This window comes from Lissotriton vulgaris, chromosome 2_1 (genome assembly GCF_964263255.1).
Source record: "Lissotriton vulgaris chromosome 2_1, aLisVul1.2, whole genome shotgun sequence".
NCBI classification, from domain to species: Eukaryota; Metazoa; Chordata; class Amphibia; order Caudata; family Salamandridae; genus Lissotriton; species Lissotriton vulgaris.
The window spans coordinates 25,934,218-25,952,954 of NC_141687.1; the positions used below are offsets into that span (position 1 = coordinate 25,934,218).

The window sequence follows — 18,737 nt, forward strand, 5'->3', positions numbered from 1 at the left end:
TCAAGCGTGTGCGGTCGCCCTTTGTCCCGCAAAATGCAGACAGCGGCTCTAAGCGGCTGTAACCTTGACACTAAAAACCCTGACTTTTGGAACACTCTGGATCAAGAGGACCCTGCCAAGAAGAAGAGCTGAACAGCTGTCAGGAGGAGTAATGCCTCCTTTGCTGTATGTTGCTTCGCTGGTTTGGCCTGCAGTTGCTGCTTCTGTCTGTGGGCAGTGGAAAGGACAGGATTCTTACTTTGCTGTATCCTGCTTGAGAAGATTCTCCAAGGGCTTGAAGTAGAGCCTGCCTCCTGTTAAGAAGTCTCAGGGACACAGAGACTTCCCTTGCAGCATCCTGGAACCCAGGGCAAAAACAGGTGTGATGGCTGGGATAGCAGGAACACTCTACTACACAAATCCAGTAAAAAGTATGTTTTATTCACACGCAGGGCACCTCTGGGGTCACCTGATCCAGGTGGCGGGTTCTACAATCCATCTAGATGCTCCTCCTACATAGATTCTAACTTTAGTTTAGATGTAAAGCCCTGATGAAGGCTGCCGTGACTGGAACAGCCAGAGCCAAAACACGTTTTGGTAAAGGGCGTATAGCAGAACAAAGAAATAAAAGAATTGTTGAAACGACAACATCAATTCAATGTGTACGTCTCATCACTCGCCTCACTGATCAGCTCCTTTGGTTTTAATCTAACATCTTACACTGATGGCACACAGATCGTCCTGTCGCTGCCGCCAGGTCAGGGATCTGAACTAGATATTCAGATCCACTACTGTATGGTAGCTGTGGGGATTTGGATGACACAAAACTGCCTAAAATTAAATTCAGGCAAGACAGAGATTATCCTCTTTGGGAATGATGCCAATTTCTGGACCCCTAATCTGTGGGCAATAACAATGGATACTCTTCCTACACCATCAAGGAAGGTAGAAAACGTTGGCATCATGATTGATGACAAGCTTAATTTCGGTGACCAGATCAATACAATGTGTTCTGCCACCTTCCATGTGCTTAGGATGATCAAAAAAATACTCCCCTCTTTATCGGCTGACTGCCAGCGAACAGTGGTCATGTCGCTTGTCCTGTCTAGGCTTGATTATTGTAATGCCCTCTGTCTGAGCCTACAGGAATGCTTCATGAACAAACTCCAACTGCTGCAAAACGTGGCTGCAAAGTTGTTGTCAGGCACTCCCAAATTTGCGCTCATTTCCAAGGAAATTAGTAAACTTCACTGGTTGCCGGTCAGGAAACGGGTGCACTTTAAAGCCCTGTGTACAGTTTTTAAGGCTCTTCAAGGCATAGGCACTGAGTATCTGAAACAGAATATTCAAAGGTACTGGCTGAAAAGATGTATGTAAATGTAAATGTATGTGTCTTGTAAAGCGCACTGCTGCCCTGAGGCGTCGTGGCGCTGTAGACTGCTGGGGAACCCGTCCTGGCTATCCCTGTGAGATGGTCCCTACTGGGTATCTCCAAGGTGAAACCAGGCATCCCCGGCGAATGTGGGGGGCCGTTGTAGAGATGAGGCAAGCTGATGCCCAGAGTTGCAGAGTGTGATCCCTGGTTAGAGTAGTCACCGAGGTGAGAATTATCGAGTCCGCTGACCCTGGTCCACGACCCTGCCGCGTCGGGAATTGAACCCTGGTCCCGGGCCGTTCTCTGCTTCTGGGTCTGCCGCCTCTAACCAGTGAGCCACACCACTCCCCCTGTGGAAAAGGACCCTGCGTTCCATGGAAGCCAAATTGGTGAGAGTACCACCTGCAAAAAAAGACTCCTGGAGCGAAAGAAGCTTTATCTTGCGCGCTGCAAAAGCTTGGAACGACCTTCCTTTTTATTAGAGAAACTGAACAGACCTCATGACAATTAGGAAGAGTCTAAAGACCTGGCTTTTTAAGATGTAATAGCAGTCTACCATTTCTTTACCCAAGGGATAATAACTAGCGCCAGGACACCTCCGGGTAACCGCTGTGTTCTATAAGTTCCTATAACATAATATAACTCTGGATTTCTGTGTGCTTGGAGAACTTTGTAGCATCCTTGAACTCAACTGCTGGGAGTTCTGACCTGCCATGTGGTTCCAATTCCAGTTATGAGCCCTTAGGTTGTTTCTGCTGCAAAGAGCATCAAGAACCCATCAAATGCAATGCATCATCCTTCCAGCTCCTTTTTTTCCGATGCAGCACAATCATGCAGAAGAAATAGATGCAGTGCCTGCCTGTTGCCGAAGGAACCGCCACAACCCGAGTTCAGGGCACTGTGTCTCTGAAGTCCGTGACCTCCGCACTGAGTCCGACGCAGGGCCTGCTGTGAAGCTGAAAGAACTGATGCATTATTGGACCATGGCTAATAAATCGATGCAGCACCTGTTTGCCACCACCACATCGACCTCCAGCGCATCTGGATTTCTCTGCATTGTATCTGTGCGGCAAGTTTGTCTGACTCATCGCTCACAGACCAGAACTGTCTTGTATTTTGATACCTCACTTCCTCCTACTATCTGGATTCGATGAAACACTTCTCCTGCGTGCAGCAGAATTGACCCATCGCCTCCTCAAGGACTCAGGAACAGACGCACTGCTGTATTTTCTGATGCTTTTCTACCCTGTGGCTGTTTTGCCATGTGAATTTTGATGCATCTGAAGGTAATTTTTGTAAATCGCTGCATCAATAGTTTCCAATGGAATTGCTAAAACCTTTTAAAACTCTTATTTTGAGTTCTGTATGTTGGATCTTTGTCGTTTGGGTCTTGTTTGGTTTAGATAAAGATACATTATTTTTCTAAACTGGTGAGGTGTCCATTTGCAGTGTTTTCACAGGGTGCATACCACTGCCAGCTAGAGACCCCCATTTCTAACACTACCCCATTTACAGTAAAACCTGATGGTAAGGGATAGGACAAAAATAATGACCCGCCACCATGGGAGAAAACGCTCATTGTGTGGGGCCATTCGTTTTTTGTTTTCCAAAAACAAACTCCTGCTTTAGGATTTTGCTTTTGAAAAGAATTGCTTTTTCAAAATTTCTAGCTGACCATCATGTCTGACTGGACTGTCCTTCAAATGTTTTGTGCATAGACAGGAACCGCCTTGTAATTAAGGCCCCCTTCAGGCTACACTTAGCGTGAAAGGAGTGGGCAATTGGTGTTGGGGTGGGCGTTCCACTGCAACACCCATTGATTTTAACGCTGCCTCCCGTTTATAAGAGCAGCATTAATAGGAGGCAGCGCCAAAATTAAGACCAGGGTAAACCTGGTCTTAAACAGGCCAATGATTGTTTTTGTCCTGCACATAAACTGTCATTTGAAAAAATGCAGTTTAGCAACTTCTATGTGAGCTGCATTAAGCAGCACACATAGAAGTTACAAAACAGCATTTAAAGATTGTTGATGTGCAGGAAGGGGGACCTACCTGCACATAAACAATCTTCCCCTCAACACAGGCACCCTTGCACTATGGTTCAAGTGTGCCTGCGTTGGCGCTAGGCAGCTTAATTTAGTGACAGTGCGGGGGGAGTCGCAGGGCTGCACCATATTCTAGTAAATATGAAGCAGCTCTGCGTTTCTAAAGTGATATAGTGTGTCGTTAGCCTTCGTGGCTTTACAACACACTTCACCCCTTTCTTGTAACTATGCCCCTAAGATTGTCTAACAAAGAGATGTCTTTCCCATGTCTAGTGTGGGATAACCTATTGATGTAACAGACTGCAACTTGAGAACTTGACGATGACAATGGACCCCTGATGGTGTGATAAAGAGGGTCTTTACCTATGGACTTTGTACATTATAATATAGTGTTCATCCCACCACAGACTCAAGACTTCTTTCTGTTTTCCTTCAGAGAGAGAGCCCTTCTGACTAGTGCTGGACTGCCTTACTGAACCCCTCCTGCAGATCTTGCTGGTGGATTCCTTGCAGACACCTTCACAGATTCCCTGCTACTGGAATGCTCTTTATTAGGTTTAGACCTCAATGCTTCTCTTTGATTCTTGCTTAAGTGTGGTTTAGGCTAACACCTATTCCTGACCCATAGAAGACTCTTGAAAGGGCTTCTGAAATGCTAACACTTCCTTGCTTGATATTCGTTTGCTTTGTCCTGTATTTCCTTCTTGGAAACTCTCTGATGAGTGAGTTCTCTCAATACCTAATCCTATTTTAGACTGTGAAGCCCTAGATTACTGATGTATAGGCGAGCAAGTCTTAGAATATTTCCTGAGCACCTGATATTGTTGCTACTTGCCTGTATTTCAGCCACATAAGTACTTGTTTGTTTAATACTAATTCACTTCAATTTCTTCAGTCGACTGGGACTTCTAGTTGTTTTTCTGTATCTTTACAGCATGATTTTAAGAATAGTGTATTTGAACTTGATTATTAATGTGTAATAAAACCTGCTGAACTTGGCTATTGATTCCTGGTCTAAATGGGTTGCACTGGTAATTGAAATATGATTGAATGTAAATACTAACTCCATCACCTCTTAGTCGGATCTAAAAGGTCCATCAAAGGACCTATGGTAAGCAAGTAAACCCCGAAAATGCTGAATGAAGGCCAAGAGGTAACATTGGCTTTGGACTGAGATGGACCGCTAGGAATCAAGGCCCAGGGGCCTTATTTATGAAAAGTGACGCATCGCTGCGTGAAAACAGCGATGCGTCACTTTTCAATGCGCACTCCTTGCGACACCAATGATGCGTCATATTTAATGTATGACGCATCATGTCGCAAGGAGTTACAGATACGTCAGTATTTCTGACGTATCTGTAAGCGCAAAAGTGACGCATTGCTGGAGTGTGTCACAAAAGTGACGCAACTCCAGCAATGCGTCCTTTCACATGGGGAAAGCCCCATGTGAAAGGGCTTGCGTCAGTCTTACGCCTGCTGTGAGGCAGGCGCAAGATTTTGACGCAACAGCGTCCTAAAAGTGACGCAGTGAAATCTCATAGATTTCACTGCATCACTATTACGAGGCTTTTTGCGGGGGAACGCCCCTTCTGCATACATTATACCTGACGCAGGTATAATGTGGCGCAGGGGTTTAAAAAGTGACGCATCTACCTAGATGCGTCACTTTTTAAATATGGCGCAACAAGGCGCATGCTTTACGCCGCCGATGCGTCACAAAAAGTGACGCATCAGCAGCGCAAAACTGACGCAAGGCCTCATAAATGAGGCCCCCGGTGTTCAGCCCCTCCCCCACCCCAGAACGAGAAGCAGACATAAATGGAGCAGTCAGCTAACTCTAGGTTAAAATAAGCAATACCTCATTGGACCTTTCCCATACTTTTATAATACATACAATTATAATATTTTTATCTTATGAAAATTAATAGAGCAGATTGGAGTTTAAAGTCACTGATTTCTGGGCCTTCTACATACATCCTGCAGTATTTTAGCTGCTCTTAGCCCTTTAACGTTGCTGCGTTTGCCAGTTCCTGGATATTCACGCTCTGTATTGCTTCATAAAAGACTATCTCGTTACCTCCTTTTGTGGCGATTCATCTTCTCGGACGTGCTCGTATGTGTAATCCAAGTTCGGCTTTCTGAGAAATAAATTGAAAAGAAATTTGTCAGAAAATCTTAGCATCTGAAAGAGGCAAATCCATATTTATGTTCAGTCATATAAAGTAATGTACAAAAAAAAGTGTGTTTGGTGTTCAGTGCCAAGGCTTCTTAGAATTGAGCGGCGGTATTAAGGAGGGGTTACAGGTGCTTCAGAAGCAGATCATGGGGTACAAAGAAGCATGATCAGAGATACTTAAGATCAAGATTAGGAGTATTTATGAGCATAATGGAGACATATCTGACCAGATTAGAGGAATTTATCGGGATTTAAGAGCTGGATTATAAGCACTTCAAAGAGGGATCTGGGGAGCACGATTAAAGATATCCATGAGCCGGAGGGGAGGGACATGGCAGCCTAGGTGAGGCATCTACGAGCTTACTTTTAGATGTCCACGAGTACTTCAACGTTATTTTTTTTTAATGGATAAATGTGCATACCATTGGGCGTATCGATATATTTTATAATACAATATGAATGTCGTTCCTTATTGATCTGAAGTATCCTTTAACCACAATTTTGCTCAGTAAGTTTCATGGATCTAGTAGAGCAGAAGCCATTTTATCGCAGAGTGGTACGTTTGCACAGTTCTGCAAAGTGTAACCTCATTTTCAGAGTAGGCAACTGGCAGGGTTTTTAGGAGAATAACGAACTGGCTATTGCATTCACAGATGAAATCTTCTCCCCAAGGACATCTTGCACTTCCTCCAGAAGAAGATCCTGCAGCTGCTAATTAAAAATGCTTAACTGAAAGCAACAAGTTTGTGTCACATGATTAGGTTCCATAAACTTGTATTGAGAGGAAACATATATAAACTGTAGGAAATTGGGTTACTGGTTGAGGGGGTGAAACCCTACTCAAGCAATGACCACAATTCTTGTTAGGGTGAAAAACAAGCAAACCTCAAATTAATGTGTGCTTAACCCTGTGGTAGCCCGGCACAAAAGTACTCAGACTTAACTTAAAGGCAATGAGTAAGGTATTTATGCAGCACGTCAAACAGTAATAAAGTGAGAACACAACACAAGTAAAATCACAAACCACTTTAGAAAAATAGAGTAAAATGTATTCACTTATTTGAGACCAAAATGACAAAAATGCAATCAGTAAAACTAGAGATAAGAACTTTTAATGATTTCAGGTAAGTAAAGCGCCTAAAACCACAAGGTTCCTCCTGGGGCTACATGGTTGTGAGAGTATAGGTGAAAGTCACAAGTTCAGGCCAACCATATTGGAGCGTGGTTCGGATACAGGGGCCATGTTAGCCTCACTGAAATAGTTACCTTCAAAGTCTAGCGTGAAGAGAGGAGGCGGCCACGAGGTGAAGGGAGATCATCGCAGACAGTCGCTGCTGTAGCACAAATATCCGATCAGTCAATGTAGACAGTTGTTGCTGGAGATTCATGTTGGCATGCTGGTGTGGAGCTGTAAGAAGCAGAGTGGCTTAGAGTGAGATGGTGCAGAATGGCATGACCATGTAGGTGGCATCCCGCTTCCACTCCTTCACCCCATATGGGCCTGCCCAACCATCTTGGTGAAGTCTTGCCTCTACAGGCTCCATGACGCATACCTTCTTGCCAGGCTTCACCCCCACCAGAGTGGCCTTCTGGTCATACCACAGTTCAATTTCTTATTGACTGGCCTCAAGATTCAATCCATCAATCAGCATTTGTATACCCCTAGGGGTGTCTGGGCACTGTGGCTGTGGCCACTCCCACGAAGAGACTGGTCAGAATGAGCAGAAAAAGGAAAAATAAAGGGCAGAAAGGAGCAGCAGGGGAAAAATAAAGGAAAAAAGTGAGCAGAAAGAGGAAAAAAAAGGCAAATAACAAGCAGAAAGGGTAAAAATAACAGGCAAAACTGGGCAGAAAAAGGAAAACTAAAGGTCAGAAAAGAGCAGAAAGAGGCAAACTAAAATTCAGAAATGAGCAGAAGAGGCATAACAAAGGTCAGAAACGAACAGAGAAAGAATAATGGGCAGAACTAGCAGGCAGAGGGAAAAATAGAGGGCAGAAGTGGGCAGAAAAATTAACAGAGAGCGAGCAGAATATAAAACAGAAAACAAGCAGAGGAGGCAGGAAAACTGTTCTAGGGGGAGCTGGCATGAGGACTTGCTTAACAAGGGTCACACTGTAGCCTACATTAAGCCAGTTTTGGGGAGAGGGTGTGGCGCTGGGTGGTGGGAGAAGGGATATGGCCGGAGGAGGGAAACGGCAGGAAGAGGGAAGAAATGAGCAGAAAGGGGAAAAGGTAAAGGTCAGAAACAAGCAGAAAGAGGAAAAATAGAGGTCCGAAATCAGCAGAAAGAGGCAAAATAATGAGCAGAACTAGCACAGAGAAACAGAAGTAGAGGGCAGAAAAAGACAAAAAAACAAGCAGTAAGCGAGTTGAAACAAAGGCAGAAAACGAACAGACAATGAGCAAAGGAGGAACAAACCTAAGGCAGCAGAGGATGCAGGCTGCGAGCAAGCTGGACAGGAGAACTGTTGCAGGGGGACCAGACACAAGGACAGGATTGTCTTTAGCCTTCTTCCAAAAGTACTGACTACATCCTGAGGTGTTTCCTGAGAGCTTGCTCCTACCCCTCCCTCACAAGACTATGAGGTCCCCTAACAGGGTGTCCATACAGGAGTTAAAATGGACTAAACCAAACCGCCGTTTGTGGCACCTCCGTGTAGGTGCACACCAAGCATGTCAAGAGGATGCCCCAGTTCCAACTCATGGGCTCAGGCATGCCCATTAGCATGACTTTCAGGGTCTAGTTTAATCTCTCAACAAGTCATTTGTTTTGAAGGTCGTAAGGTGTGGAGAACTTGTAAGTTATCCCACACTCATCGCACACGAACTTCATGTACACTGACATGCAGGTATATTTTCGGTCAGACACAACTTCTTCCTGCCAGTTTTTAAATGTTATCTATGTGTTCCTTTTGCCTTGATCTTTTGTGTTTTTATTTTATTTGTGTCATTTGTTTCCAGTAACTCCATCAAGGAGCGTGGGCTACCAGGTAGGAGCAGAGCTGCTGAGCGCCAGTTTATTTTAGTTTGACCCCCTCGTTTCGGGTCGGACATGCCTTAGCCACGCCCTTTTCTAGGTGAGTTATTTAAACATGACAGCTGGGCAGACACTGCCAATTTCACCTCACATGGTGTACTGATATGCCTGTATTCTCCTTCTGCACAGCTTGCATCTAACTTCCTTGTAGCGCACTAGGCGCAAGGAGTTACCTGGCTCCTGTCCCAGTTGGCGCCATCTTAGGTCAGGACCTGCAGATCTTAAAATTGTATTTATGTGTTGCTTTCGGACTGTTTCTTTGAGTTTTTATTTTACCTGCATTGTTTGTTTCCAGTAATTCCATCTGGAAGGGTAGACTGTCAGGTGGAAGCGAAGCTGCTGGGCTCCAGTTGGTTTTACTTTAGTGCTCCACATTCTGGCGTTGGACATGCCTTAGCCACGCCCTCTTCTAGGCGGGCTATTTAAACATGATATCTGCATGGATGCACAGTTTGCATTCCTCTAGCATACCAATGGCACGCTTAAAGCAGGCCCCTCTGCTGCTGGAATGCGCCAGGGGGCCCGGACCCCTGCCTATGCAAAGCCAGCCATTAAGTGCTATATGGCTAAGGAGAACTTGCCTTTAATATTCCTGGAGAAATTTGAAATTTGAAATTTAAACTTTATTGTTTAGTTAATTAAAACCATAACAATTTGATGAATGTCACACATAGTTATAAAATTTATAAATTTGTCGCTAAAAAAAAATGTACCAATGTTAAAAAAATTTCAAAGCATTAATTGTTCATATTGTTTTTATACGTTTCTCAAATGCCTGCAAGAACTTCACCAGCTTGCAGTGTATTCTTGGAGCAGTAGTATCCAGGCTTCCAATAATGGCTGATCTACATGTTCGTAGTTTCATGGACCGATAACTTTCCTTTAGGTGTGACCGTTCCTTGGATAGCATCTTACAGTGACAAATTATGTGTATTAGATCCTCTTTAGGGCTACCACACAGTCGACAAGAAACGTCGTCAAGCAGTTTCCAGGCAGGTTCATTTGCTCGTGTGGGAAAGTCCCCAAGTCTCAACGCCATCAGCTTTTTCTTAATAAAAATAGAATAAGTTGTTTCCAGGTATTTTGCATCTGTCAGTGTCTTATAGCCATTTATCACAGGCCATGAATGCGAACGATGGGAGAACATTTCTTTGTCCAAGATTAACGAATGAAGTTTGGCCACTTTATTTAGGGTCTGTTTTAGGACAACAAATGACAGATTATTATCCCATAGGGTTTTTGAGGAAGTTGTCTCCAAAGCTTGCATGAGAAATTGATTTGCTTTGGAATTCTTTTGGGATTTAAACTCTTGCCATAGGTAGGTATTCAGATTGTTATTACTTGCTTTTTGCTTGATCTGGTACCAGACCTTAATATACGAGTATTGTCTCCCCGGTATTTCGTTTTTTAGTCCAAATTCAAGTCGCAATTGCGCTGGTGATGTCGTGCGTGGGAGACGTAATACTTTTTTGTATATTTTAGTTGTCAGGATGTTTAGTAGGTCGGCATCCTTTCCGTGCATTGCCACACTTGCATAGGTCAGGGTTGGGAGGATTTTGTTTGCCATTACGGTTAGAAGGGGTTTGAGTGATGGCCCTTCCAATTTTTTTGCCAAAGTACTTAGTCCAAATATCAGAGCACCCGCTCTTTGTGTCAGATAGTTCTTCTGTTCTTTTAGGTTAAGTTTGTCATCTATATAGAATCCCAGATATTTGTAAACCGAGACTTTCTCTAGAGGTTTTCCTTTTAACCATATATCATGATGCAATCCACGGCGATTAGTAATCAACATGGTTTTAGTTTTTGAAATGTTTAATGACAACTTGTTTGCCATCAAGAAGTCCGACAGTTCCGTTACTAATCTGGTTAACCCCACCTTTGTTAGGCTCAGGAGGACAATGTCGTCTGCATAAGCCAAATGCGTGAGCTGTAAATCGCCAAGTTTTGGTGGGTGGGCATTGCAGTGGTTCAATTTTGCAGAGAGATCTGAGATAAAGAGGTTAAATAAGTGCGGCGCAAGAACACACCCCTGTTTGAGGCCGATGGTTGTTGGAACTTTTCTCGACAGTCGTGATCCATCTCCAATTTTTACTTGAGACCAAGTTTCAGAATAAAATAGCAACAAACCTTTTAGGATACACTCAGGAATTGCCCATGATCTCAATTTCGCCCACAGCAGATTACGATCCACACTGTCGAAGGCCGCCTGAAGATCTATAAAACACATGTTCAGATCCTGTTTTCTACTCAAGCACTTCTCCGCGATCATAGTTATGGATAGGATATTTGCTGTTGTTCCGATCCCTTTCCTGAACCCCGTTTGATTTAGGGGAATCAGTTCTTTCTCACTAGACCATGCGACCAAATCATCCAAGAGTAGAGAAGCAAAATATTTTGCCTCGATGTCCTGCAATGCTATCAAACGATAGTTGTTTGCTAAGGATCTGTCCCCACCTTTATAAATCGGCGTAAATATTGATCCTTTCCAACTCTCTGGTACTTGGTTCATGTTCTGTACGTCTGAGAACAGTTCCCCCAGGCAAGGTCCCCAGAATTCCGGAGCATATTTATACGCCGCTTGTGGGATGCCATTCGGGCCTGGCGCCCCACTTGTTTTTCCTTTTTTGATTCTTTTAATTATTTCTTCCGCCGTATATGGATTATTCTTAGGGGTCGAGTTTATTAAATCGCTATGGTCTCTAAACAACGATTTACCTTCTTTTTCTTCTACATAACACAGTTTATTTTGATTTTTAGTGCATGGGTCACTACTTTGTGTTTTTTCCGGAGAGACCGAAAATTTAAATGCCAGAAATGCTGCCCACTCCGATTCCTGCACATTAGAACTCAGGACGTTACACGGTCTTGTTAGTTGGTTTATTGTTTGCCAGAAAATGTTAGAATTCTGTAGTTTTGAGCAATAGATTAGTTTTAACCAAAAGCTGTCATTTGTTGATCTTTTATATTCCCAGATCATGTTTTTGTATTCTTTTCTTTGAGCCCTAAAAATGGCCCATTGGCTTGGACCATGATTTGCCGATTGTAGCTTCCTTTGAGTTTTTCTAAGCTGTCTTCGCAGGTCTTGTAGTTCTTTCGGGAGTTTTTTCCCTGGTCCATCAGGATCAGGTTTCATAATAGGCGGCTTCATCTTTGATTTTAATTTTTGCAGAAAAAGAGACCATTTTTGGATAGCGTTCATTGGGGAACTCCTTATCTCAATCAGTGTGTCCTTCATTCCTGGAGAATGCAAGCACTTGGTGCATGTCTCCAGGAGTTAAGTAAGCTTTGTGCCTTCTCAAATGGCATTTCTGAGGCACTTGAGGGAAAGGGAGATGGTCTTAACCCTGACACGGCACAGTGTTATTCTATGAACAACTACTCCCTACCCAAGCATAGCTTAGGTTTGAGATTCATGATTTCTTGACAGACCACCAGCCTGATGCACTTTTTCTCTCTGAAACCTGGCTACAGCTCTTTCAGCCCCTGACATCCTGGATGCTATCCCACAGGACTATGCGATCATGAGACTGGACAGACAAACACAAAGGGGAGGTGGGATTTCGTGAATCTTCAAAATAACTTTTCCTTGCTCTTTTTCTGAAGTTGAGATTGTTAGTTGTGAGGCGCCCATCTTCTCTTTGAGACTGTCCAGTAACTGTACGTTAGGGCAGGCGCTAGGCATGGGCAGCGCGGGCAGTTTCCCAGGGCCTCCCACTCAGCTCACCAGCATGGGGCCCGAACCGATCGTGTGCCCTGTTGTTTCCCTGTCTCCTTGCAATTAGGGTCTATGGGAGGGTCCCATCCCTGGGCCTCTCAGGGAGGGTGTCTGGAGGCCTAGAGGAGGGAGACTCTTCCCCTTGTTCCAATTGCAAGGAGACCCATTCAAAGACACTGCGGGAGGCCCATTGTACAGTATTTTAGCGCTCCCACAGTGTTAACTCTCAGCCCACAAGCAATTCTTACACCTATCAGGCTGGAGATGCGAGACTTTCTTGTGGGCTGAAAGTTAAAACTGTGAGATTGCTAAAATCCTGTACAATGGGCCCCCTGCGGTGTCCCTGAATTGTTTACTTGCACGGGGTCACTTGAGTAAATTAGAGGGGCCTCGGGCATTCCCATAAGTAAATTAGAGGGGCCTTGCGACCTTTTGGCCCAGGGTCTCGCAAATCATAGAACCGGCCCTGCTGTACTTTAGTTGGGTTCTTGATTTACCGCCTGCCTAGACTGGCATCGCAGTGCATAACCGCCTTGGCGGATATTCTACCTGCCTATGAATTATGATATCTAACTTTTTCATTGTGGGTGACCTCAGTCTCCATTTTGAGGAAGACATGTGTCACTCAGTAACTTCTCATATTGACAAATTACAAGCATTTCAAGTTACTCAATTGGTTCATGCTCCTCTGCACAAGTAAGGTAACACCTTGTACCCCATATTTGCTAACTCCTCTTGCGTGAGGGTGGCTCCTCCTATACTGGTGGTATGGTCGGACCACTTCATACTTCCTTTTCAGTTTGCTATACCCGCCCAGACTCCCATGCCACCAGGTGGTCGGCATTGCCAAATGCGGTAGTGGTCCAGGGTGACCCCAGCTGCCTTCACAGTGGCTTTGATTGCCAATTGTACGATTCTTAGAGACTGCTTGAACACAGCAAACTCGCAAGTAGAACATTGGCTCAGTGAGGTTTTAGACTGTATTGCACCTTTGATGTCTCGCACAGCCTCGCTCCAAACTACCAGCAGAATGGTTTAATGATGAACTTCGGCTACTAAAAAAAACTTGCAAACGCCTGAAGCACCTGTGGCACAGGAACACTAGCACAGTAGATAAAAACAACCGTTATAAAGCACAGAAGATATATCACAAACAGAATAGGCTCACGTGGAGTCAGTACTATACTCCTAAGATAGACCATGCTCAAAATTCTTACTGCAAATTATTTCATACAGTGAAATCTTTTTCTTCTCTGGAGCATGTTTCTCCCCATGTCACTCCGTCAGTGGACTAATGCACTTGTTTTTAGACAATGTTGCTAAGACTTATGTGACATTTCCCAAGGAAGCTAGAAAGACCCTTTGTCCTTAAAGTTGCCCTGTACCATCTGAGTCTACGAATGGGCTCCTTAGTATTAACACTCTATCCATGCCAGAGCTGCACGCCCTGCTACCCAAAGATAAATCGGTCTCACCGCTTGACCCAGCGTCGCCATCGATGTTGGAGCGTGGGATGGAGGCTGTACTACCCAGTTTGTGTGACCTACTCAACCAATCTTTGATGACAGGCCAGCTCCCCCAGGAGTGGAAAGACACAAGAGTAGTGTCCATCTTGAAGAAGCCTACTCTGGGTCCAGCTAAGCCAGAACATTTTAGGCATATTTCCATGCTTCCGTGTTTCTCCAAAGTGGCGGAAAACATGTAAACCAGCAGCTGATGACCATCTACATGAAACTCAATCAGGGTTCTGACCCCAGTACAGTACCAGATCTGCACTGCTGCTAGCTTCTGGGTCCCTTAGACCCATTGCTGATAAAGTTAAGACAGCAGCATTGATAATGGTAGACTTGAGCAGAGCGTTCAAGAACTTATCCCATGGCCTTCTGACTGAAAGGTTGTGTCTTACAGCCTCGTAGGTCTAGGAACCCCCAGTCCCCTGCCAGGAAGCAAGGAATCTCTGAGTGTGGCTTGATGTTGACCTGGCCTTTGGCCCCCATATTGGCTGGGTGGTAGGGGTATGCTTTGGTGTTCTGAAAACCTTAAGGAAGGTCTTGGATCTCCTACCCATCACAGCGCGCCGGACACTAGTGCATGCCCTCGTCACCTCGCACCTAGATTATGGCAACTTGCTGTATCTGGGGGCCACGGGAAAGGCCATTATTCGCCTCCAGGTGCTGCAAAATGCAGCCGCTCGCTTACTTCTGAGGCTCCCCAAGAGATCTCCCTCTAAAGCAGCGCTCCAGGCATTACATTGGCTTCCTGTCAGGAGAAGGGTGGAGTTTAAGGCTCTCTCCACGTGTCACCGTATCTTGAGCGGTAAAGCCCCTGTTCCGCTACAGAATTTGGTTACTCGTTATGAGCCTGTACGGGATTTGCGCTCCTCCCGTACAGGGCTACTGAAAGTTCCAAAAATAAAGAAGGCCCGAATGGGGGGCAGGTCTTTCAGATATCTGGCCGCCAAGCAGTGAAATGCCCTGCCTATAGAGTTACGTTTGGAGCCTTCAGAGTCCATTTTCAGGAAAAAACGTAAGACTCACTTATACGGGAGGTAGTACTCCACTTATCATAGCGCGGGGACACGCCGGTGCGCGTAACCAGGCGCTCTATAAATCTTCCTAATAATAATAATAATAAAATAGCTGGCTGTTTCCTTCAAAACTGTGCCTTCCAGGTTGTCCAACAACCTTGTGCATCTGAGGTTTTCTCACAGCAGCAGGGGCTGCCACAGGGCTCAGCACAAATTGTATATGCACCCCCTTGCTGATGTGATCGGACATCATGGTGTTAAAATTGTGTCTTACGCCGATGATACTCAACTTAGTATCACCTTGACACTGGAGGATGGAGCCTCGCCAGCCCGCTTTCAAACTTGCCTGGTCCGCTTAGCAGAATGGATGGACTGCAGTTGCCTCAAGCAGAATGCTGAGAAAACTGAGATTGTTATCCTGGGGAAACAGCTATCTATCTGGTCCACTGCCTGGTGGCCAGATACCTTAGGACCAGTACCGATCCCAAAACAGAAAGTCAAGAAACTCGGTATCTGGTTAGACAGCAATCTTACATTTGACAGCCAGATATCTAACCTAGCGGGAGTTTGTTTTGGCATCCTGAAAATGTAAACGCAAGAACGTAGGTTTCCTCCCAGAAGCCCCTAGGAAGACAGTTATTCAGGTGCTGCTGGTTACTAGATGAGACTATTGCAACATACTTTATCTGGGCGCTATTCAACGAAGGATGCTTTAAAGGTTAGAGAATGCGGCAGCACGTCTACTACTGAACATCCTTAGGCGTTCCTCTTTGGGCTCAGCTACTGCCAAACCTCACTGGCTCCCGATTAGACAGCAAGTATCCTTTAAAGCTCTTTGCTTTTGCATTGGGATCTTGAACAACAAAGGCCTCTGCTATCTTCATGCCCTGATCCAGCCTTATCAACCCAGTGGGTGTCTCAGTTCTAGTCACACTGGGCTCATGGGAGTCCAAAGTGTGAAAAGAGCACATAGGGGCGGTTGTTCTACTTTTAGACTCATGGATTCCAAAATTTAAAGTAACCTTCCATTGGATCTGAGGCAGAAATGTTCCGAACTTATTTTTCAGGCAAAAGTTAATACCTGGTATTATATGCAACCTTAATTACCTCTTCTTTTGTTCTTGCGCTTGTTGTTCATTTTCCAGTGCTGGAACACTCCGTATGGAGTAGCCAGGCACTCTACAAATGTCAATTTTATTATCCGGGATACAGGCATCAAATGGTAAGGACAAGAAAATTCAAACTTTCTAAAAGTACAACAAAGGGGGGACCTGGTATCCTAATTAATTCAATGGATTTCTTTATTGCAATAACCACACTATATTATTTTGGGTGATTGGGTTATTTATTTAACCTTTCTCTTAAAACTTTTATCTTTTTTATATAAGGACTTCACATCCTTCCAGTTGAGCATATATCAAAAAACATTTATATATTTACAAACATTCACATATTTTCACAATTACCACAATATATATTACAAACATTTATCACAAACATGGATATGACACTAGACCAGTGGTTCTCAAACTGTTTGAACCCATGGCTCCCTTGACCTATTGGTCGTTGGCCGTGGCTCCCCATTATGTTACTTTATTATGTTGTTTGGGGGAGGTGCAAGTTCGGCCTTAGGAGTACTTCAATTTTTCTCCCTGAAAATGATTGGGATGAAGCAGATGAAGGAATTATAAACATATACTGAAAGCATGGAAACACGCCCATTAACCTGGAATTGCGCCCACAAACCTAAGACCACACTCACAGGGAAATAGCCTCTAGTCTTGTACAGGTCCAGCCCACAGGCCAGAGAAATAGAAGCCATCAGCGCCCCATTCCGTGGCTCGTCGCATAGCCATCCACCTAGGTCATGGAGTGTTCTAGATCTGTTTGTGTTGCCTGCATTTCTGTGACCAAGCAGTGTAATATATACATGGAAGAAGTATTTGTCTGGGAGAACCTGTACATCTGGGATTGCTGTAAGAAGGTATACGTGTGCAGTTTAACATGTACAGATTTTACTGCAACCAAAGTAGCAATGGTAATTTTCTCTTTAGTCTGCAAAAACTCTGAATACATGTGTGCATTTATTCAACATCTGGCCTACCGTCCATGTCATGCTCATCACATTGTGAGGCTCATCAACGAAGCACTGGGACAAATGTCTCCATCTTCGATCACATCAGTTTTAGGAAACACAAGTACCAAACATAAGTATTTATGTCTTCTAAGAAAGCCAATGTTCTGTATAGAGTTTGCCTTTTGGAGCTTTTTGTCCCCTGCTATTAAAGGCAAGTGTATTTATGATTACTATAATTGAATTCCTAATACATATATGACTGAAATTGGGAATTTTTGTGAAAATCCTTTTTTAAAGGCCTCTTGAGGCAGATTACCACAGATAGTGTTAGTTTTCCATTCTTTTAAATGTTTTAATGTTTATTTTAAATGTTGAAACCGTTTCCATTGTTTCTGTCTGCCTTAGTGGTTGTTGTCTGTCGTCCCAGTAAATAGAGCAGGTAGATTTTGTCCCCACTACAAGAAACAACAGATTTCTACAAAAATGCATTTTATTTCAAGTAGTGGATTCAATATTCATATCTGCTGTACATAGTTGTCAGCTGCTTGGGCCCATCAATCTGGGAGAAGCCCAGCCGATCTGCTGCTCAATTAGCCAGAGCGTGAGCGGTATCTAGTCTGCGCGCATGACGTTTGATGGAGCCTTGCATGTACATCATTTGCTGCCTTTGGAAAACCTCACTGCAGAAGTTACACACAGGAGCTAGACAACTTGAGCAATGTGCAAATAGCGAGCAGCAAAAGATATCGCACCACCCAACACGACTTTAACTTTTGCTTTGGGAAATCAGCCAAACAAACAGCACAGAACAAAAATGCTCCCTTTTCTTGCCTGTTTTCAAGAATGGTGATATTGTTTGTGAAGAATTAAAGGCTTCTTAGAAATGAGCAGACAAGAAACTGTTCCCAGTATTAGTGGCAACACTCTTTAAACAACGTAAAAAGCTACAATGTGTTATTCTCATCTGGTGGTTTCACAGTTTTTCAGCCTGGGCAAAAGGCTCCCGATATTCTCAGATTTATCGGCCAGCGGAAAAAGAGCCTAACAATTTGAACCCTAATTAACTTCCGGTGATTCCCAAACTCTGTGCATGGGGCCCTAACTAGTTTTGCCGGCGCACCTGGGTGCCGCGGCGCACAGATTGGGAACCACTGCACTCGACCAATGTATCATTTATAATTTAATCAACACAAATTAATTTCTTTGTGACTGAAGAATCCAAATCAATTCTCAGAACTGGAAAGACAATGTCACTTAGTATCCGTCAGTATGAATTTTATATTAGCCTTATTGCATATTATTGTAATTGCCGACGCGTTTCAAGCCACAAGGGTTCTCAAGGGGCTCTCATCAGGGCTTCTTAATTATAACACATTGGTACAATCTACAAAAAAAATACAAATATCACTCTTTCTGCTCCTTCACCTTTATTCTATTTACTTCTGTCTCACAATTATAGCATCACTGTACCTGCTCGTATTAGGTTTTGCTCAACTTTGGCTGCTGTCTGGATTTTAGAGTGGAGCCAACAGTCATGGACCTATTTAAACAAAAGTCTAGTTAGACTTCCCATATTTGCTGGACCTACTACGAGTTTGTTTGATGCTTTATTGCAGCTACCATGACTTATTGGAAGCGGCTTTTAACACGGGTTTATAGACCGCCTATCATTGTGCCCGAACACATCTAAAAAAAAGAGGGGAATGTTTCAAGAAACATTCCCATGCTATCTTAAGTATTGCTTGGTTTATCAACCCCATATTTTTGCATACCTGTCTTCCTCCGTACTTCCTTATTTTCTGCTTT

At 44.0% G+C, this 18,737-nt stretch overlaps 1 protein-coding gene across 4 annotated transcripts in view; it reads right to left on the reverse strand.

Annotated features, from left to right (window-relative positions):
* Window positions 1-18,737, reverse strand: part of LOC147729489 (apolipoprotein L3-like) — a 205,446-nt gene that overhangs the window by 76,139 nt on the left and 110,570 nt on the right. For all 4 annotated transcript variants that reach the window (XM_086954355.1, XM_086954358.1, XM_086954357.1 and 1 more), the window contains 2 exons: window positions 6,841-6,982; window positions 5,476-5,536 (listed from right to left, as the gene is read on the reverse strand). In XM_086954355.1, coding sequence (XP_086810481.1) covers window positions 5,476-5,495 — 20 coding nt within the window. In that variant the 5' untranslated portion in view covers window positions 5,496-5,536; window positions 6,841-6,982. The remainder of the gene's footprint in view (window positions 1-5,475; window positions 5,537-6,840; window positions 6,983-18,737) is intronic.